The 24111-nt window shown below is 32.1% G+C and overlaps 1 protein-coding gene across 1 annotated transcript in view; it reads right to left on the bottom strand.

The window, feature by feature from the left end:
* Window positions 1-22335, bottom strand: part of LOC147078399 (uncharacterized) — a 60392-nt gene extending 38057 nt beyond the window's left edge. The window contains exons 1-2 of the mRNA XM_085960467.1: window positions 22141-22335; window positions 11895-12053 (exon numbers count right to left, since the gene is read on the bottom strand). Coding sequence (XP_085816593.1) covers window positions 11895-12053; window positions 22141-22335 — 354 coding nt within the window. The remainder of the gene's footprint in view (window positions 1-11894; window positions 12054-22140) is intronic.
* Window positions 22336-24111: the final 1776 nt, after the last annotated feature.

Genomic DNA, 24111 nt, shown 5'->3' with positions numbered 1-24111 from the left:
TACTGGTAAAACGCCTAATACACCGTTTAAACGTGCATGGATTTACTGCTGACAGTATGTATTATTGCGACCGTAACAAGAATAATTACAAGATATTATATTACTTATATACAACGTTTTTAAATTTTATGTTGAATCATATAAACTTGACTTGACCAGCTTAAACGATCAAAAAAAATTGTACTTGATAGAAATAATACTGAAATGTCATTTTGATATTCATATTGATTCCCATAGTAACGCACGTATATATAAATAATTACTTGCTTGGACCCCAGACCCCTAGCAACCAATAATAGTGGATTGGATTACGGATTTATTCCGAAATAACTTTTCATACAAAACAGAATTAACTGAAAATGAATTCAATTCTACCTAAAGATGGCTAAAAGTATTAAAAAAATGCATTGGCATCGTGTTCTGATATATTCTAAAAGTTTCAAATGTCTAGCTAGTCGGGAAGTTAGTTAAAGTCGATTGCAAGATTTGTACCGGATAAACAACCACCGGACAAATAAGAATACGACCTAATAAACACGCTTTATCGTGCGAATTGTAAGATCGCATACATGGATCAAAAAAGTTCAGAAGCTTCTAAATTTTCACGCGATAGTAGCGAACCTGGCGGAAAAAAATATAACTATACTGCGCAGCGTATTTTGACGTTTACCGATTTTCACAAACTATCAAATAGCATGATACAATGACAACAACGCGTCTCGCTTAAAGAATGAGATTGGCGAGACAGTCAGCACTATTACGTGTAAACATTTATTATTGCAATAGTTTAATTTACACGCTATTGTTGCCAGTAAAGCCATGCTCGTGTACAGGCGCTATAACAATAAAAATCGAATAGGTATTCTACATCTGAATAGGCCATATTTTACTTTAAAATCTACATATTGAACATATTATTATACCTACTTAAATTATTTTTACTCAGTGAATTATGCACAGGAATTAAGAATACAATATTCTTTATTGAACATAACTACTTACATAATTTGGAATAACATCAAGCTTAAAAAGGGTGTTCATTTTATTCAAGATTTTTTTCTCTAATTGGTGTATTTCTAACGTTGTCGCGTAATATTTATATTGGTAAACCGTCCAAACATGATTATTTCAATCAATAGTACTAATGTATTAATAAAATTTTAGATTATTTCATGATGTTTGTGAAAAATTTACCAATTTAAAACAAAAAAGTACATAACGTTTTCATTATATAAGCTAATGGCTAAGGGTAGCTGTAGGATGGATTAAACACATCAAAACAAATAAAAATAATCAATACATACTTAGACACTGATAGATGTGTTATAATATGCGTATATAAATAATTATTGTAGTAATAAGCTGAATATGTTCAGTCAGTGACGCCCCTTGACAAAATGCCGCCCCTAGGCAGTGCCAAAATGCCGACACATTTTTTTATACTTACCTACAGTACTTTTTATCATCCTGTCATGACTCCAATATCTAAGAAATGTGTTGTATGGGTACATTACCAATAATATCACTAATTATTCAAATTTAAATGCCGTTTCTGTTTCAATAGACAATATTGCGAATCGAAGATTTCAGATAGGTAGATTTAAAAATACGCCTGACAACTTCTAAAAAGTGTAACTAGCTACACGTGTCATTGCTGTTCACTAACGACGTGATATCCAAGGACAACGGAAGTAAACAAGACATCGCGAACCCAACAAAAAAATAAAGTCCTTTTTAGTAATAATTAATACATTTTGTTTACAACCAGTGAGCTGAATTTTGAATGGAAATATATTTCCGTTAAGTATTACTAAGTCTGGGTAGGCAGCTATCTCTATATATAAATAATGATTCTCCTCGATTTTCCGCCCTTCGGGTAACTGCCGCCCCCAAGCGACGCTCAATCTGCCTACCCCCACGGGACGTCACTGTGTTCAGTATTTTTATATATATTATTTATTTGAACTTTTTATGGAAACTGATCTTTGAAACTGAAACTTGATTCAAAGTGCGGAGCCTAGTTTAGAGAATTAGTTTAATAGTATTTAAAGCCGACACTGGTTTCAACCAATTCATACTATTCGTAGTAATTGCCATAAATATTTTTATGAGAGACCGTGAACGCAGTGACGTCTCGTGGGGATAGGCAGGTAATGTGTTGCATAGAGGTGTCATATTATAAAGAGCGGCGAATGAAGGAACGAATACAAATATTATAACTTTTGTGAGCAGACGTGCGTTCGCTTCATTAGAAAGTAACATCTCAATTTTAAAAAAATAGCATAAAGTTCCTGACAGTACAATGTCAATTATAATACATATTGTAATGGCGGTTTATCGGACAGGCAAATTTTTCACAAGGGTGCCTCCAAAACTGGATTCTTAAAATCATCATTGTTTGAGTGTAGTAGGTTTCGTGAAAATTCTCAGTAGTCGGTAGTATGTCAATTTGAAGATTTTTTGTGTACTTGGCTGTTAAAGATAGCCGGTAATAAATAACAAATTATATAAGTAGGTTTTGCTGACAATTTTTATCTGAAAATGAAAGAATACGATATTCTAAGTCTGCTTAAGGGAGGCACTTTCCCTAAACGATGAAACCATATTTTTTAAACCATGTCCGAGCTAAAAAAAAATATATTAAAATTATAAAAAATTAAAAGATTTTTTTTTACGAGAAATGAGTGTTGGCCACTTGCTCAACCTATTAGGTCCATACTTCGGGTCGAAACACACATTGTGAATGTGTACATTGTGAACATGTAAATTTTAATAACAATGACAAATAATAATTGTCGAGTACCTATTAATGTTTTATATATCGCTACCTCAGTGCAAGGGTACATTATTTGACAAAATGTCAGTTTTTACTTATGAATTACAAAATATGGAGAATCAGTTGAACTTTCTGGGCAAGGCTGCACTATTTTTGTAGAAATTGATTTTACCATAATATTTCAGATAAATTTGTATGACATCAACATGAATATCAAAGGAGTATAATTTATTGTTCTATGTAATACGAGTACTATACTTTATTACATAAATTGGGAGGGAAGGAATTTAAAGTGGATTTTTATAATTTTAGATATAATGTTCATTTTTTAGGATACTTACATAATAATAATATTAATATTTATAATAACTCTTTTTGGAGGTTGTCACCTTGGACGATTGTCGTCAACTCCAACTTGATATAGATAATATATTAGATTGGGGCAGGCGTAACAAACTAGAATTAAATATTGATAAATGCAATCTTTTGTCGTTTACCAGAGCCTCAAAAGTGTTGTTTTTCCAATACTCGATGCATGGCAGAGTTCTGTCACGAATATCATCTGTAAGGGATCTTGGCATTACGTTTGAGAGTAAACTGACATTTATTAGCCATATAGTTACCATTTGTAACAAAGCGCTTAAAATGTTGGGCTTCGTCATGCGTACTTCCCGGGTCTTTTCGGATGTTACGGTATTAAAACTTTTATTTAATTATTTAGTTCGAAGCAGACTTGAGAGTGGGTCTATTGTTTGGGCACCGCATCAGTTGAAGTATAGCCTTATGGTGGAGAGGGTTCAGAAGAAATTCTTGAGACTCCTTTATTTGAGGTTGTACGGATACTATCCGTGGCTTTATCCAACTGACTTTCTCTTAGGCAAGCTTACATACTGCAGTTTGCAATTTAGAAGAAATTTTTATTTGGCTACGTATTTTTTTCGACTTATACTAGGTATAAATGAGAACTCTGCCATTCTGGGCAGTGTTGACCTGTGTGTCTCTGATAACTATCTTAGAAATAGAGAACATCAGTTGTTTATTCTCCCAAGGTGCAGAACCAACCTGGCACTGGTAATGCCAATTGGGAGGGCGATAACTATTTTCAACGAAATTGCTTCGGGTGTTGATATATTCCACCTACGTGAGGATGAGTATAGGTCGACGTTGTTTTATAAATTCTTAAAATAGGGTCTGCTTAACTCATCTGGTGTACTTCCTTGTACCTATATAATTAATATTTTTGTATGTACATATTTCTACGGTTTAATAACATACGGTCTATCTCTTTTTTTATGTAACACTTACTGTTTTAAGTATACTTCTTTGTTTCTATATGTCATGTTGTGAACGTCTTAAACTTATAATTTGTAATGTCCACAATATGTTAAAAATAAATTGAAATTGAAATTGTATAAATACTTTATAAAAATATCTAATTACTATCATATTGGTATTCAAAAACTTTGATAGCCATTTTCTCCCAACATGTTTTGGCAAATAGTGTACTTTTGTATTGAAGCAATGATATGTAGGTTCAAATTTAGTGGGACAATGGAAATAGCATAGAATTAGTAAAAGTTAATATGTAATGGTAAAAACGCTAAGTGTTTATGGAGATAAGTCAATTTGCTAATCCGACTGCAGCAGTGCGCTTTTCATTTTCCTATCGGCCCAATCAGCCGCACAAGCTCTCGCGAGTCGCAAGTCGGTCGACGGCTGCCTGTTACTAGTTGTTGCCAGTTGCCACGGTATTTGGATCAATAGTCCCGTGCGATCGCCGTTCGTCCCTGCCCCCCCATAACCCCAACCCCGAAAGCCTTATTTGCCCCCCTCACTTCGCCTCTCAGACACTGCGTGACAACCCCCTTCTGACTTCGGGGCGATAGCCGAGGAAAGCCGAGCGGAAATGCACATTTAGGATTGCCAGAGTGAAGAAAGATTTTCCACCATTAAAAGTCTTCAATATTTTTTAAACGATGTGTTATCAGTTTTATTATGCATCATTTCATATAGGTGGTGGAATAATTTAACCTTGAAATATGCAGATGCGATTTTCTTCGAATGCGCAAAAATTATGCAGAGCGAAGGTGATTATCGTTACGGATGCTGCTAGTTGCATTTACACCAGTCTATTGCATTGATTTGTATTGTAATGCAGTTTCAGTCATCACGCAAACATGGTAGGTATATGCATAGTAAGTGGTATACTGCCAAATACAAAAAAATCCGGATTGCTGTTCATCTAAAATCTAAATTGTACGTTTTGCACTTCACCGTAGCATTGTTCACCGTGAATTGTCTTATCGGAAATAGATGAGCGTATAGCATTAAGATCAAAAAAACATTGCGTCGTTCGTAGAGCATTGCAGATAGTAATGTTACAATTTTATTAGATTCAATAAAAACATTAATTTTATATTGATTGGTATCAAATTTTCGATAAGAACGCTGTCATTATTAATAGATATTTGATAGGTATGTCTTGATATTTACGAGCACCAACCAGATTTTTTTTAAACATATACGATATGATTGTATTTCTCATCTACTTATCTATTTATTTTCTTCTGTCTTTGCTCTTGTATGCCGGTGGTTCTTCTTATGTATTTTTTAGTGTTTTATGTATGAAAGTACGTGAATTTGATCTCAATACTATTTTCGTTACAATGGCTAACGCTGAACTGTAATAATGCTAACTGCATACGTACAACATGGAATGTATTAATGGAAGAGCGTCTACTTCTGGAGTAACGGGTCGCGATTTCTAATCCCGCGTCTGGCTAGTTCTGTCGGTGCATATATATAATATGTACCTGCGTGTAAGAACGGTGGTTATTCCGCAGATTGAGCTAAGATATTATTTGACATACTAACCATCAATCTATTTTCATGTTGGTTATCTCGACATAATTATATATTATAATCTAATATATTTGTGAAATATTTATACAGTAATAATCCAAGAGTTAAGAGTATTTCGGTTAATGAAATACCTATGTCATAATAAAAACTATTATTTAATTACACGTTTTACTACGAAATTCCCTGGTTTAGGGAAAATTTCAACCCATAGCAACTCTACATTAGCATGTAGTGGACACTCCGATGCCACGCTTTCCCGCGCATACAGGAAACGGCGCGACGTGCGAGCGATGCGCCGGAAGTGAACGACTGACGATTCGGCTCAAGTCGGAATAATGCAAGATGGATACGAGCGAACCTTCCATCTTAACTCACAGGATAAAGTGTAATAACTGACATTTATAATTAAAATTTTTAAATAGTTCTTTTTACCTAAATAATGCAACTACTTAGACACACACACACATTATGTATAATGAGAATTAGTGTAGAATGTATAATCCTCATAATGGCTGGTCTGGTAAATATATATTGCTTATAATGTTTGTGATTTCCACAGTTGATACCGTGTGCTCTTTCTCACTATTTTATTAATATTTCGGGCTTCTTGCAGAGGCTATTCAAAATAGATAATATATCTAAATGTACTGTTGGGTGTATCGTTGCGAAAGCCACTCTAGTGCGATTTATTTTTATTGATGACATTTTTTCTGACGTATTCTCGTAAAGGTGTCATGCTTTTATTTTATTACAATTTACAATATAATGACTACAATACATTGCAACCAGTTTATCTGAGTTAAGCTGCTTTAAAAAAAATACTGTATATCAATCAGCAGTTAACTCATAACTCAATAGGAACTATTCATAACAGAAGGGTAAATATTTTTTAAGATGCTCCATAAATTTTATAACTAGGTGTATACAGTTATACACTGGCAACAATACTAATAATTAATATGGTCGACTGAGGATAATAGTGCCTGTACACGTTCATGGATTTACTGGCACTGATAGTGTGTAAATTAAATTATCGCGATAATAATAAATTGTTTAAACACAAAACTACTACTGTCTCGCCAATCTCATTATACGCATTTGTTGTAGTGTAGTGCTATTTGCTATTTGACAGGTTCAGATAGGTTGTGAAAATCGGTAAACGTTAAAATGCTCTGGGCAGTACAGTTTCTATTTTTTCCATCAGGTTAGCCACTATATTTCTAATGCGCATACGCGGATATCATGTAAGTTGGAAGCGTGGAAATTCAGAAGCCGCTGAACTTTCTTCAACCATGCATGCGGGCTTGCAATTTGCACGAGAATGCGTGTTTACACTTGCATTTATTAAGTATTGTGGCCGCGATAATAAGTACTGCCAGCAGTAAATCCAAGCACGTGTAAACGGGTTATTGTTGTTTATTTCAAACTAATTGTAAGGACAAATCATTTTTTAGAATCACTATATAAGTTATTGCAAATATGTATAGTATTTTTGTCGTTTTTCCGTATGTTTATCCATGTTCACTAAAATTCTTAGTTCGTATATTTATGAGCATTGCATATTATAATATTGTGATTCAATATTGAAAGTCCACATGTCATTTTACAATAAATTTGGCGTGTGTGATGTTTTACAAAATTATATTGATATCCCATTATAAAATAACATGACAACTTGTTAGTCTTAGTTTAATTAGATGCACTGTACTATATTAGATATTAATTTTTCATGTGTAGTATTGGTATGCCGATATTTTACAAATGCTTTACGACAGCTTACTTTGGAGATAGTGCCGGCAATGCGGGCGGGTATTGGGATTTCTGCAGGGTGATTTACGCATGACATGGGGTGGAGACTGACCACTCCATGTTTGCATACTGCCCGGAGCGATTGAACATGTCTACTTAATTGAGTTATAGGGAGGAAATTTGTTGCGAAATCTAATTTGTGAGATACCGAATGGGAATTGGATGATATCTAATTAATAGTAGATGTATATTTTATTATACAGATACAGAATAAAAACAATGAAGTACCTACTCAATACTGATTTTTTTGGCGTAATTAAAAATTTCACCATTTCACATTTTAAAGATTTCACCTTATTAAAATTTAAGCATTTTGATATATTTAAACGATGATATAAAACGTTTTGATTTCATTTAAATAAATCAAAATATTTATGTATGTACTTGTGAAAACTTTTGTGATCAACAGACCGTATGATGAAAATCATTTTGAAACAATTAATATAATGTTTAAAAACAATAATTATTACTATATGTCTTCCCATAGACAATTAATAATATTCTATTACGAGTGCTATTTTTTTCATATTAGTTATTTAAACCTCAAATACCAAATTTATAGTCAATAAGAAGACATAGCGTTGCTTATTCAGAATATTTTTTATTCTCCTAATGTGAAGAAGTGACACCGGACTTGGCCCGAGCTTTTTTATAGATGTCTCAGGATAATCTCAACCAGGCCTGTCATTTCTTCAAGCTGACTGGATTCTGGCGTCTTAAATACCATCCACAACACGTAAAATAATACGCCGTAATAATTTGTTAAACATATTTTCCCTCACAAATGTAGCAATTTAGATAAAATTAGTCGATATTGTAAAATATTTTTTTCAGTACCTACATAATTATATTTATCATCACATTTACTGATAAAAACGGAAGTAAAGAGAACTAACACGTCATACGATTATTCACATATCTAATATTAACTAATATATGTATACTTATATACATGGCCCCCATATCCTGAAGCGGGCCTCCTACCTATCGCTAAGGTTGAAGGCAGTCTCAAGTCTAACGCTCTCCAGCGGCGTTTTCCAAATAGCGTTCGAGGTCAAATAAAATTCATTGTATTTTTTAGCGATTTTTTAACACATCAACCAAAAATTTCATCGCACAACCATATTATATTTAAAGAAGGTAATACCCCTGAAGAAAAATAGCGCCAATTTTTATTACTTTCTATTCACTACTTCACTATTAGACCAAATTCAAGATGTGTGTTTATCTCATTTATCTGGTCGATCCGCCACGCCGGGCCCCCCTGAGCCCGGGCCCATAGGCTAGAGGGCCCAGCTCCCATGTTCAGCTCCCCATTGTGAGGGCCATACATATATATCAATCTAGCATTACAATCCAATGTGGATTTTGACCGTCTTGCGGAGAAGTCTCGTAACAGAACAGTATAATAATTATAAAATATAATATACCAATTAAAATGAATTTTAATTCCTGTTCAATATAATATAAGCAGGTAGGTAAACATGATAATAATATCAAAACATAAATACGTGTTATTTAATAAGATACGTCAATAAGTTACTTTAACTGCAGAAAAATGATCAATTTAATTAAATTTATTATAGCAGACGTTTCCATAGTTTGCGCCTCGGCGCTCTCGAGTGCCGCAGTATTAAAATACTGTAATATTTCTTACTGATCTAAATTTAAAGCGCTGATACACTGTCACAATAATAGAATATATTATAATATTATGGCTGTTTCCTTGAGGCGATAACAAAATTTAAAAGCAGGATAATGTTCTTCCCTTATCGCACACATTACACACGTAGTTTGTTGAAAACTATATTCACCTTCCTGTCTATACCGAACAGCCGATTGCCGATCGACGCGTTTCACCACGTAAATTCAATAAACTACGGTATTTTAAAATACCACCACGATTTATTGTATTTCACGTCGTCAATTTGCTACAGGTGCATTATATATATATTTTTTGTGATATATAACCTTAGTACATTTATTTAATTTATGGCTATTTTTATTCGAGCAATGTGAAATGAAAAAGTTTAAGGACAACTGAATTATACAAATACATAAAACTTGCAACTTTTAATAGAAATAATGATAGTTAGGTTATAACGTTATAAGTTTTAAAGTAAAAATATAAATATATTTTTATAATTCAAATGCATTGTTGACTGTGTAGAAAATATTTTTCTTTCACACCTAATACTTAATACTTAGATTTTTTAGTAAATAATAATTACATTACTTCATCATGATTGTAGATTACATGTCATCATAGTTATCAATTATACACAATACAATACAAATGAGATGGCGGTATAGTGCGGATAGAATAGGGCAATATCAACCCTTCGCATAAATGGGGGTGAGCACATCAAGTGTAGAATGGGGTGGCAAAATGGTGAGACTGATAACCCGTTGCCAGGAACCTAGATAATATATTATTTGAATGACAGCGATATATTGCTTCAGCGCTGCTACGCTGCTACGGTTGCATTTGCTACGAGCGTAGCACTCTATCACAATACGATAAATTTAATATGCAATAAAAATATTATATTATATGATATAAAAGTAGGTTTTTTTCTTACCTATAAGATATTGCATTATATATTATTCATAAACTTATGGCTGTTTGAATATTGTTGTCACAAATACCTCGTACTGTGTTTGAAGGCAAAAATACATTATTATCGCATCACGTCACGTCACGACACGTGAGTTCGTGGTAAGATCGTACCACGGGCATAAAGTATGTATACATATTGTATAGAAACCACACTGAAGTCACCTCACTTGTATCACGACTCACCACCAACTTTACGCGTGATACGCGTGATAGAATTTACGCGTGATAGAACATACACATTTACGTTTCTCACCTATCTTTGTTTTTAGTGGTTTGAAAGGTGGCTTTAAATGACATGTAATTGACACAATGTTTTTGTATATTAACACTTGTTATTGATTGTTATTGAACTGGTGGTTATAGTAGGTATATGAATTCACGTTTCTACCTTCGTCCAATATGTACTTATGCGACCAATAAAATAATGATCCAGAATCAGTAATAAAGCATAGTATACAGTAGCATGGATATAACATGTTGAATATAAGATACTGCTTCTCACCCGGGGCCTCCAGATTTGTTTCCTGGTGAAGTTGCAATATAATTATGTGATATTTTAAAAGCCTGAGTATTTTTTTCTTTTCACGTCTACTACAGAGAATTACGTAATAATCTACGATACGTAACAGCATTGTAACAAAATAGTGTTTTTATTTGGTAGAGTATAAATCGAACTAACATATTGAATTAACTATAAATGAGTTGGATCAGTAGTGCACAACCTGCACCACACTGAATTATTTACATAAATACGAATAAAGTTTTTGTCTAAACAAGGTTTTCAGTTAAACATTATAAAAGCTTTTATTGAATAATTATAACTTTTAAAGTTTATTTTGCCGCAACAGATATCATCAAACATACATAATTTGAAAACATCTTAGATACCTATATACTTATTAGATAAAATCTTTTTTTGAAAAAATACGACGCCCGACGCGACTGAAACTGTAACCACATGATTCGCGCCAATATGATTTATCAATTAAGCCTCGCTCTTCTATCTAATTACGAGGGTATTAACTAGTGGTTATTACAAGATATTATTATCAATTTAAAAATCAAGGTATCAATAATTAAGTTCCCTAATTAGTGACCGATTCATTCTTATAAATATATATGTAATGGAGCGTCAATGATACTTATATAGCTGTTATATTTAATATATTAATATGATTCGACCCGTAAGATAAAATATAATTTTCCGTGGCACTATCACCATGTGATGTGCGGTAAATAATTCGAAAATGAATAAATTAACCGTACCGATTAAAAGGTTGAGTATAACTGAAATAGATGCATTATTATTATCATGATGCTTGCCCCATAATGATATTCATACGTAATTATTCATTTTGATTGGTATTATAATAATGTAATGCATTCGTGGACTAATGGCATATCATCATTATGGAGAATATATTTTTTATATAATGCTGTTGTGTTTCATTTTACCATATTGATTTTATGCCTTAGTTTATTGAATAATTTTGAGAAAAAAATCATAAATTTCATTATTCTACAAAAGTTATTTAATATTATGCCTCATTTCAATTACAATTTTATTATCCGATAGTGGATGAAATATCATTAGGAAAAAAACAGATTTTTCTCTGAAGATTTGTCATAATTTACTAATTTATTGATTAAAGATAATTTCAATTGTAGAAAATAGTTCACGGAAAATTTACTGTAAGTTATTATTAATTGCATGATTTTGTAGCATTCATCTGTTTACTTTGTGGTTGCCTCTAATATTTAGGAATGAATAAATATAACATTACTATTGCTATAAAATATATTAAAAATATTTGTCGTCTTTCTTACCTGGAAGTTGATGGTGGAAGTGACCACTCTCATGGACTCTGCATAATTTCTGAGGACGGTATCCGTACTGAGGCAGCTCTGTCTCCATTCGAAGAGTTGCTCCAGCCGAGTTACACATCTCTCGCAGATCTTCTTTGGCAGGAAGTCATCTTTGGATATCTGAAAAGTGAAGAGTTGATATTGAAACAGTTAACGCTAGTATTTACTGGAAACTCAGTGAGATAATAAAGATACTCCTCATACATCACCATTTATTGGTTATATACTATATTGAATCAACACGCCATGGCCGCCCCAAGAGTGGTTTATGCACGGATATAAAAATAAATGTAATACGTTGAAATACCTTTTTTCATAAAAACATCTATATTATAAAATTTCCGCTATAACAGCCTGAAATTATCTCGATTATAGACCAAAGTGGTGAATTTTAGCATAAAAGACAATCTAAATAATCAAATAAAAAGTACACCATCGATAAGCAATAAACTAAATCTTAAAAATATGTAAGTAGTACACAGGCAATATATATATTTTTTAATATTTATGAACATAGTTTTAATATGCTTATACTTACTAATTATCCTTTCAATAAAAAAATAAACTTTATTATTCCATTTCCTGGCGCCATTTTTCATATGAAGAGTTACATTTGTGCAGAAACGTTTTATGCTTTTAGTTTTAATAATATGGGACTGTTTCATTATATTGTGACTTTGAAAGAATGCTTTTGGTGTATATAAAAAAAAATGATGCATTTGTGTTAAATCGGAGATTCAAAATTCCTAAATAGGATTGCACAATTAAGTACTTTTTTTTTAGGTTGTATTCTTATTTGTCCGGTGGTTGTTTGACCGGTACAAATCTTGCAATTGATTTTTAACTAACTTCCCGACTAGCTAGACATTTGAAACTTTTAGAATATATCATAACACGATTCCAATGCAGTTTGTAGCCATATTTAAGTAAACTTGAATTCATTTTCAGCTTATTCTGTTTTGTATGGAAAGTTATTATTGTTGGTTGCTAAGGGGTCATAGCAATTAAATTATCAAATATTATATACGTGCGTTACTATGGAAATCAATATGAAATGACATTTCATTATTCAGTATTTCTATCAAGTACAAATTTTTTTGATCGTTTAAGCTAGTCAAGTTTATATGATTCAACTTAAAATTTTAAAACGTTGTATATAAAAAGTTCTTTTTATCTTGTTATTATTTCAATATAATACTAACATAATATAATAATTATATTATGTTAATACCAATATTTGCATTCATTCTTCGATTTCCCGTTCTTTAGTAAATCCCGTCTATCATTGATACACAGCATTCATACTTTATATTATATTGCATCAATTGCATATAGGTATTCAATTTATTTTAAAGAATTTATTATTTTTGACCTGAAAAAAATACTTACATAATGATAAAGACTGTTTTTTCACCAGACATACATACATACATAAAGTTATAAGTGGATAACCTACCGTATGTACGTACTTTGGTACGAAATTTAAATATTTGTTCATTAATTTGCTTTCGATGAATAAAGTCCATATAATACAATCAATATATTATTATACAAACATTGATATTTAAAAAAAAACATAGATAATACAAAACTGTGTAGGTATATTTTAAATAAATGAAATATCCAAAATACAAACATCCATTTAAAAGAAAACAAATAAACAAGTCATACTTAGTGTAACGATTACCAATTGCATTAGCACGATACGGTCAATTTTTCTCTCCCAAACAGGGCTCGAAATGACCGGAGCGCACCGGAGCGCCGTTCAGGTTCGTGAAATCGGTGAAAAGTTATCGGCCCGTCTCGTGGAAAAAATAATTTGACCGCTGAGATAGATAGGTTATGTAATAAAAAATCTAACCCACTTATTTTTTATAAAATACACATAAAATTTGATAACTATGTTAATATCTTCATAAAAATGTCGAGCGCTCCGATTCGTAAACTTTTCCATTTCGAGCGCTGCTCCCAAGTAAAGCTACCTCAGTAGTCAGTATTGGCTATTTGTCATTACTTTCTATTGGTGAATCGTTCGCAGTTTTCTAATGACATTTTGTTTTGCACATTAACTCATTTAGTGCTAACACCGCGACTGGCGCGTTTGGCGTCGTTGGCCATTAGATATAATTAACATGTTATTTAAATGTGGTAATTAAAAGGTTAGCAGTGATTGTGTTAAACTTTGTTAGTCATACGTATTTGTTTTTATTGAACTAAGACAACAATTTACAGATCGTGCTGGTTACTTTTGAAAAATCAATTAAACCAAACCTTAATAGTTTTGGTATACTTTGTGCAATACGATAAAATTTCGCACCCTTCTTCATTCACACTTATTTGTTTTCGTTGTATTAAGAATACATATTGTTGGTTCATTTTTTTTAATTCATTAAGTCCTTCCTAAACAAATCTATAATAGACAAATAGAAAAAATATTATTCTATATATAAAACATCCAAAGTTATGTATTAATTAATTGTATAATTTTAGATATTTTATAGATAGACGAGTATTTTTTACTATTATTTATTGTGGTTTGGTTTCACAGGGCTTAATTGAATCTCAAAAACTAACCAACACCGTCTGTAAATTGTAGTCTTATTTCAATGAAAACAAATACGTATGACTAACAACGCTTAGTGTGCACTATTTATGGCTGATCTTAACAGCCTACCTCACACGTTTTGATACAATGCATTGGTGGTTTTTTGACATTGTTGAGGTAACTTTCGATTATAATGCAGAATCTTCTGTGGATAGCCCACTCTGTGAGCTAATAATAAAATAAATAAAAAAGCCTTTTTATTTCTTACAGACCAAAAGTAAATGACAGTGAATTGACTATATCTAATGTATATATAACCTATAATTATATCTGTTATTTATATATATCTATCTATCTATGATTTTTTATTTTGTATATATGATAAATAATGTTTATATATTAAACAGTGCTATGTAACGTTTATATAGTAAGTATATATTTTTGTATTTGTAACTTAAATAATATTTTGGTTTGTTTGTTTGTTTGGTTTGTGAGAACCCCTCTTCGGGTGAAGGCCTCCTCCAAAGAAAGAAAGAAATCCCACTGGACTCTGGGATAGATGCAAGGATTGTTATATTGCTTGGTTGGATTTGTTGTACTGTGAGCTAGTAGTTGAGATTAATTAAAATGTGTGTAACATTTTTTGTCACACCAATACTCCAATTTTGAAATACATTATTTCTAAGGTAAATGACAGAATATTTTCAAAACAATGCGGCCTCTTCTGTCATTGCTTGCATGTGAAGTGTAGCCTATTTACAAAAACCTATTGATAGTGATATCATCAACCAGCCGGGGTCAATCCACTGCTAGATGAAGGCCTCTCCTAGCTCACTCCACTTTACTTTTTTCCTAGTTCTCCGCTGCCACATACATCCACTGAACGTTATAAGTTCGTCTATCTAGTGGGTTTTAGGGCGTCCCTGTGGGCGTTTAGTGCCCTTGTATGACGGTATTTAATCAGCGGTTGTCCACTCGCCGAATGACCGTCGAGAATTTCTAGCCCATTGCCATTGCATGTGCTTTGCGACCTCTAAACTTGCTTGGTTCCTTATAATAATTATATTCTACATTCATGTTAAATTTACTACCAAATAGCAAGTTCCAGACCTCACACATTTGCTCCTGTAGGGAACAATACCGAACTGCTGGTATTATAATATGTAACTAGGTAGAAAACTTACACTGATTTGCCAATTTCTACTACTACATCTGAGGAAATGAAGCATTATGTAATACAGCGATTTCCAAACTGGAGGCGCGAAAAGTTTTGCACAATTATTATTAAGGTAGTCACAAGATTTCAGTTTGCAAATGCATAGTTTATACTATTGTAAAGCGCGCTGGCTATCTCGTGAAAAATGAAATAAAAGGGTCAAATCATAATGTTGAAATTTGAGAAAATTTGTTTAGGAACGATAATTTTGTTGTTAAACTTGTCTGTTTGGTTGAAATTAAAAAAAAATGAGTAAATAAATCAATGCAAGGACCACTATTGCATTCACTGATTTAAAAAGACAAAGCGAAGGAATTCATAAAAAATTGGAGCTTTGGAAATCAAAATTACAAAAAAAAAATAAGTTCACTATGTTACCATGTCGCTACCTTTAAATTTCTGCGCCAGATATATTGAAACAAACAAAAATCTATTTAAGTACTGAGGTATTGGTTAGTTTGCTAATGCACTTTTCACATTATTTTATTAATAGTAAAGAAAAGTCGTTGTCGATTGTGCGTTGAATTTGATGTGATACCTTTTTCATTTTTATATAAGTACATTGTTGACTATTTGAAAAGATGTCTGTATTATTTAGTGAAGTAAAGGGGGGGGGGGGGGAGGCGCCATAATTATTTTTTTTGAAAAGAGATGTAATGTGTTAAAGAGGCATTATGTAATGTGCCTGGATGGAGTAATACATATTTTGTTAATTATTTATTATATTAATGACTCTATGTGGGCATTACACACAATACAATGCTCTGTTAATCACTTAGTAGAGAACATAGATATTCCCTAGTCATTTCATTTATTGATCAAATCAATTTCTTTAGGTTGTACCTATTATAAATTGGGCATTGTGAAATAGTCTTTTTTATAATTAATCATAATAAATTCGGATTTACAGCTTACGACAAATTTATAAAATTAATTGAACATTGTGATGTGCCGGTGTGCGCGAATATATTTTAATAAATTTAGTTACATGTCATCAAAACTGAGGAAGATTGCAAAAAAACATCGAATAATCATGAATACACAAATTAATACACGTAAAAAGATGAAATAATATTTTTTTTACTTTAAATCCGAAATATTTCGAGAGTGACGATTCCTCAGTGAACAAATATGTAACGTTGAATGAAATTTCAATTAAATAATATACTTATACACAAAATCTTCACTATATTTCTGTGCTGCCATTATGTAAAATAGATTGTCTACCAATCCGAATTCATGTGTTAATTATTGGTATTCACTTTTGATAAGATGTATATATTATATACGTACGACTATGGAAAATTTATTATGAACATAGGAACACGCTGGATATGGCGAAATGTAGTATTACTACAGTATTTATCCTATGGCTATCGCAAAAAGAGTGGGCAATTTAAAATATTGATTATGACTTTAAATCAGTAAACCCCCTAATGCACACAATTCTAATTTCGGCCCCCTCCCCAATTCATAGAGAGATAAACAAAAAAATCCCAAGGGAGAAATGCATTCCATTATAACGAATGAAAATACACAAGTTCTCAAACTTGTATTCTGACGATCCATAATTAGCAAACATGAATAGTTAACTAAAAAAAATACCGGATCTTTGAAATTCATTGTAAATACGTAATATTAGTAATTATAAAAGTAGAGAGAAAATTTTAAATAAATACTTGCCGTTCTGGTAGATTTTAATATTTTCTCTGGGGTTTTTTTAATCTTTATTTCAAAAATTGACAATATTTTTTTAAAACAATGAAAAGGGTTAAAAGTAAATAAATCATAGCAACCATGACCTTGGCATATATTTTGTATATAACTGCTAATTATTAATGAGATCAATACACTGTTTTATTTATTAAAATCGATTTTAGCGACCCAGTTTTCTTTAGACTATATTTGTGTAATATTATGTAATATACGACTGACAAATAATAATGTTTGTTATTGTGGGAATTGGACAACTGGACGCCAGCACAATTGGACGCCGCACTGTCGTAAACACGTATACAGAAAGTAGACGAGGAATTTTAATTACTTTTTATCTACCACTTAGTAATTTTAATTCATTTTACTCTTAACATTATGTTTTTTTTTGCGGATTGAGAATTATCATGCCTAAGGCTTTATATAAAAATAAAAAATAAATTTTCGTTGGAACTTAAACATATGCACGATTAAATCATTATTTACGAGTGCATATTTAAAATCTCACCAACTATTAAATCATAACATAATAATTTATTTATAAATAATGATATTAAATATATTTTTAAAAGTACCTATAAGTACCTAACGTCTATTTATTTTAGAATTGCGTGGCGTCCAGTTGTCCCGGCGCCAAATCGTAATAAACCCGTTATTGTCATTATTTATATAGGTTAACTAAATACCAATACAATAATTCAAATTAAACTTATCTGCAAGAAAAATATTAATATTTTGACAGGGGCTTAACACTTTGAATCTGCTGGGGTCACCGAACCCTCTGCAACTGATAGCAGTTCGAAGGCTGCGAGATAAGAGAGGGGAGGCACCCTCAAAACCCTGGGCTGGGAATTTGCAAAGGTTTGAATGGGGGAGGTTTAGGGGTGGCTAGATTGTGAATGCGGCTGTGTTATACGTCTAGCCACACGTGGGTGAATATATTGTGGAGTTTGGTCTAGTAAAGTTTATGTCATAGATATGACTTTCCATGGCTGAGATGATATTTTTTTTTTTACTTTTCCTTACACATCCTCCTTTATATTATATCGAACTCGTCGTGACGCAATTTTATGAGAACTGATTACGAGCCTTTAATGGTCAGAAAATATATAAATAGAATAAATTCAAATACCGTATAAACTATGTTTTTATTCAACGAATTATTTGCAAGATTTAAGAATGTAACATTCTTTATTGAATGGGTTTTAAAGATTTTGTCTAATACGTATGTTCCTGAATTGTGTAATATGTCAAATACTTTATAATATTTTTTCAAAATTATGACAAAATAACATTTCGAAATGCGCGTTTCAAGATAGAGAACATACACTGAGTGGATAGATAACACATATATCCGTCGTTACAGACATCTGTTAAGAAATATCTAAAGAAACCAGGCAATACGCACATCGAAATAGGTATAAATGGTAAATAATAATATATCAATAAAAAAAATTAAATAACTAGTGATTTTATATATTTTCTCCACCTAACAATTAGTGTTAAAGGGGCAAGAAAAAGTGAACGAATAAAATGGAGGAAGGACAATAATAATTGATAGCACACAAAAAAATGAGCTATATTATAATTTTAGGTTTTTTACTATTAAGGGGGGACATGCTCAGCGTAGGTCAAAATGGAGCTTTTGTTCTATTTTCAAAGCATGATCCTGGACATACCTTACACGTTGTAGATAATCTATTTATATAATTTTGAAGCCTTATTATCCTATATATTTATTTTAAACATTTTATGACTACATAAAGTATTTTTATTACATAAAATAGTATTCTTTTAAACCTCTCGCTCTAATGTTTTAGAATATAGTCATATTTCGGTACATAACTTTGCAGTGGTGTTAAGATTTTTTACATTTATTAATTTTTAAACGCATTTATAAAACCATTAGTATAATTTACGACGAGATAATTTTAGTAAAATATTTACGATAAAAAATTATATTGATAATCTCTGTGATCCCAAATTTGACAAGAATTAGGCATTTTATTATTCAAAAAATGGGCAAGATTAACACATTTGAAGATAATTCTAAAGATACTCATTATAAGCTATGTTTTTGACCATTCAAGTGTGATAAACATCTTACGAATAATGATTGCTTTATAATAATTATTGACCTAAGAATAAGGTAGTGATTTTTTGAAATACGCCATTTCTTTTGGCATTCCCCAGTGGTTAAGCTACAACATACGCCCGTAGCCATAAATTGACAAACTACAATTGAAGTAGGGAGTAAAATGATGTTAACGCGCGTGTTTGAACATGTACCGTTATAAAAAAAAAAGATTTTTCTTTAAAAGGTAGATATTCAAGTAGAAGGATGAAACCACTGATAGTGTCAGTTGGTTTTCATTAATAGTGTTGATTGCCGATGTCTAATTCGTATTTTCCGTTCATGTATGTCTATAAAAATGTGAGTCACGCGCCACATGTGGTAAGAACCCCATCAATTGCAACCCCCCGACGGACACAATTAAGATTCGTTCACATTACGAAACATAATCGTCGCTAAAAATAAACCTATCTCATTTACCTACACAGCTTGGATATTATTAAACATTTGAAATGTAGTTATATTGTCAGATAACTAATAATGTAATGCTAATACGGATTTGTTATCAACATATGACAATAGTGTTTAAATATATTATTATCTACGGCTTGATAGTATATTATTGAAGGCTAACGCAATTTTCTAATGCGTCACAAATAAGTTTAAAAAATGGAATATAACTTTTAAAATGAAAAAAAAACAAATGAATTAATTTTACAGGAGGTATAACAAATTACATTGTATTTTTAAATATGGTTAGGGGCGTTTTTACGTCACCACGTATTTTTGTGTGAAAAACACAACTGTATTTTCTGAAAAGTTATAAGCTAGATATGGGAATATACAATTGAATGTCGTTATTATTTTCATATAAATGTAACGTATTGAATGTTTTGATCTGAGTCGTTGTCCTTTTAATACTGAAAGCAAAGAAGAATCATTATTTTTTCTGGAAAATATATAATTTTCTCTTGGAAAAGTAATAATATATCGTTTGAAAACTGGACCTCATTTATAGAATTTACAATCGATGTTAAGCTTTAAAGTCGATTTAATTAACTAGGTCACCAGTGCACTTGTATCAATTCAATCCTTGGAATCTCAAATAATAAGAGTCGATATATTGCTGAATCACAAAGTCACATATCCCGAGCTCTATTTTAAAATACTTATGTATTGTAAATTAATCCATTTCTTGACTGAGCAAAAACTTGCAATTTATATTGAAACCATTATTATCAAATACAGTGTCTGATGATCGAAGCAAATTTCACCGAAGAGTAGTAATTATTATGTCAACATTCATTTTAAAGATAATAGATTTTATATTTAATTACTTACTAATAATTGGTAAAATATATATATTATTTGCTTCAACAGTGACAACGTTCCAGACTCAGAGTATAGAACAAAGACAAGGTCATGCCATTTTTAGACCAACCCTGTCCTGAACCTCTTGTATCCTCAGTGCGGTGTGAGGAAGGATTCGCCGGTTTAAAATTACCAATAATCTACTGGCATTGATAAATATTCGTTATAATAGACAGAAAGAGGGTGCAATTGGTTAACTATAGTTTTAATAGAAAAGCATCTAAACGTCTTAATTATCACATTTACCACTAGTGGCACCTGTAGTCGTCAAATCGAAATGATTTTCAGTGACGTCATATTAAAAAAGAGTCAAGAATTCAAAAAATATGTTCACAAAAGAACGACGTAATCTTAATAAGGTCACTTTTCTATCAAGCACCTCAATTTGTAATAAACAATAATATTATACGTTTAGTTATAATTATTGAAACTTAACGCTATAATATACACACAATAATGAGCTTATGCATATTTGTAAGTGCATACTATTATGTAATAAAATTGTTTAGGGTGGAAATGTCATACTGCAGTGTGATAATTTAGTCAGTGTGAATTGACCTTTATACATGTGCAATTTGCATGCCTTCAGATAAACAAGAGCTATACTTTTTTGTATACTAAATACTTGCACACAATATTAATAATAATTAATGTTACGTTATTATTATAACAATTATTAAATTAGAGGTTTTAATTATTATACATTTTCAAGAAACAAGAGATTTATTAAAATGATCACGTAAAAGAGATAGTTAAAATAATATCATTTTATATGTTAGATTAGAACAGTCTGCGTACTGTATTGGTATCATATGTTATGTATGTATGTATTATCGCAGAATGTATTGCCAATTTACGTTCACAACAAAGGAGAGATATTACTATTTATTACTCAGTATAATATATAATAATTTTAACCAATGATATTAAATTTGAGGTAAAGCCAAAGTGAATAACCTAATAATCATCCATTATTCCATTAACAATACAAGGATTGATATTTTGATTAAAAAAATAGGACAAATCTGCATAATATATCATGACAATGCAGTATTTTTCTTTAAATGTATGAGAATTATTCTATTTATTTTCTATCATTGATATACCTATGTGTATATTATAAAATGGGCGATTGCTATTTAAATCTAATTATTTGATAACACGAATTTTGTTTATGTAATTAAAGAAGTCTTATTTTAGTAATTAATTATCGCCTTGTCATTCGTATCGACGTCACAATATAACGTGTTGTGTTTTAATCAATACGTAAATATAAGTCTCTACTCACCATGGTTGGCAGACAGGATCTAATCTTGAAGAGGATCTGCCTTTGTTCTCCATCCTTGTCGAAGATGTGCAGCCGCGGACCGCTCTTCAGCGAGCACAGTCTGCAGAGATCCGTGAAGGCGGTGAAATTCAGATCCTCCGGCTCGGTCATGGCAAAGCACCTGATGAGCAAATCTAACACGCACGAATTGTCCATAGATCGACAGTTATTATGATATCAGCTTATTTTGCATACAACTCAACACGAAAACTGCGCCTTTGACTTTACAAAGGCCACGATTCACCAATCATTAATATTCAATAATTGCAACAAACGTTAAAACGAAGGTCTCTGCACTTTTCTATTGCAGAATAGAAACGGTATAGCAACACGTCAGAACATAGCTTTGAAGCACAGTTTTCTACAGTGGAAATTTTTTAGAGAACACTTTTTTACTATTCACTTGTACGATGTCCGTCATATTAGTTATGACGGGAAAATTCAAAAGCAGTGAACAGTTAATCGATCACGGATTTTCACGTTATTTTGTTTTGGGTTTAAAACGTTTCACGTTGGTTCACGCGCGCATTTTGGTATCGGCCATTGGCGTGTTGACATGAGTGACAGTGGGTTCGGGGATTTTTGTGAGGTGGGGTAGTTGTGGGGTGGATTTGAGAGGGTGCGCATGCGCCGCACCGCGACCCGGCGCCCTTATCGACTGTGGGGTGAGCGGGACGCCGTGAGGAACCTCCCTCTCGCACGCGCGATGCAATATCCGCCGGGGGTGGCATTCTACGGCTGCAGATATCCCTTCGAATTAACGCGCCAGAGCGATTTGGACGAACCCGACGATTCCATAGCCACACAATCAAAAACCGACCCTGCACTACCCTCTCATACAATCTTTTCCACTTTTGCTTCCAAGCATTCACTATATTAATTATTTCAGGGTTAAGTTCGGACAAAGTGTTCGTGCTCTTTAACTATCATGCGTGTTTAGGTTTTTGTGTGGTTGTGTGGGAGTCATGTCTGTGTATTAGTGGGGGTGTATGATTGTGAGTGACTTTGATGTCCATGGAAATTGGGGAGAATTTATACTCGGTACCTACCTACCTACATGATATATAATAAGTAACACAATATGATATGCATAATATAATAATAAAAAAATGATTCAATAGTGTTCTGATTCAATGTATAAATAATAAACAATAACAAAATGTATTAATACACATAATTTTTGACATTGTATTTCTTCATCTTCATATAATTTGTCATTGTGGAGAAACGTGTTCATCAGTCAGCGTTGTGCATATAACTCACTTCATTGTACGTGCAGTGCTGTTTCCATTTTCCTCAAATGTGAATAGTAGGTATCATGCGTTATAAAAAAATCATAGCGGAAAAACTGCCGGAAATCTGACTGTAGACCAAATTCTTTTCATCTAATAGTAATAACATAAATTACCTTAGTTATACGGAAACAATTAAAATCCTCCGTTTAAAACTTTTATATAAACTATTTTCCAAGTTTGAATATTTTAATTAAATTAAATTTGTTGATGTGCCGTATAGGTAAAATGTTTCAAGTTAGCGATCTGCCTGACAAAGATATTCTCCCAGTCGAATATAAATCAACAAAAACCTAATACCAGAGACTACTACATGTAAAAAGAAATTCACTAAACGTAAAATACTTGTTTTCGTCTAGTTTATGGCACTACAACCCTTGATGGGTCTTGGACTCCTTCAAAAACTTCTTTCATCCTGGACGATCCAGCGCCGATATTCTCCAATAGCTTTGACCGAGCATTTTTAAATCTCCCGTGGTACAGTCCAGCCATCTCAATTTCGGCCGTTCAGGTCATCTCTTGCCATCCACGCCGATCCACGTCTCTGTTTTGCAAAAAGTAGAGAGGTAAATTAGCTAAGCTCATTTATGCCGCCTCCCATAGGTATGTATATGATTATTTTTGCTTGAAAATACACTTC

The sequence above is a fragment of the Rhyacophila brunnea genome, unplaced genomic scaffold (genome assembly GCF_057557595.1).
Source record: "Rhyacophila brunnea isolate RB1 unplaced genomic scaffold, BYU_Rbru_1.0 scaffold_11, whole genome shotgun sequence".
NCBI classification, from domain to species: domain Eukaryota; kingdom Metazoa; phylum Arthropoda; class Insecta; order Trichoptera; family Rhyacophilidae; genus Rhyacophila; species Rhyacophila brunnea.
This window is presented reverse-complemented; position numbering and strand designations above follow the sequence as displayed.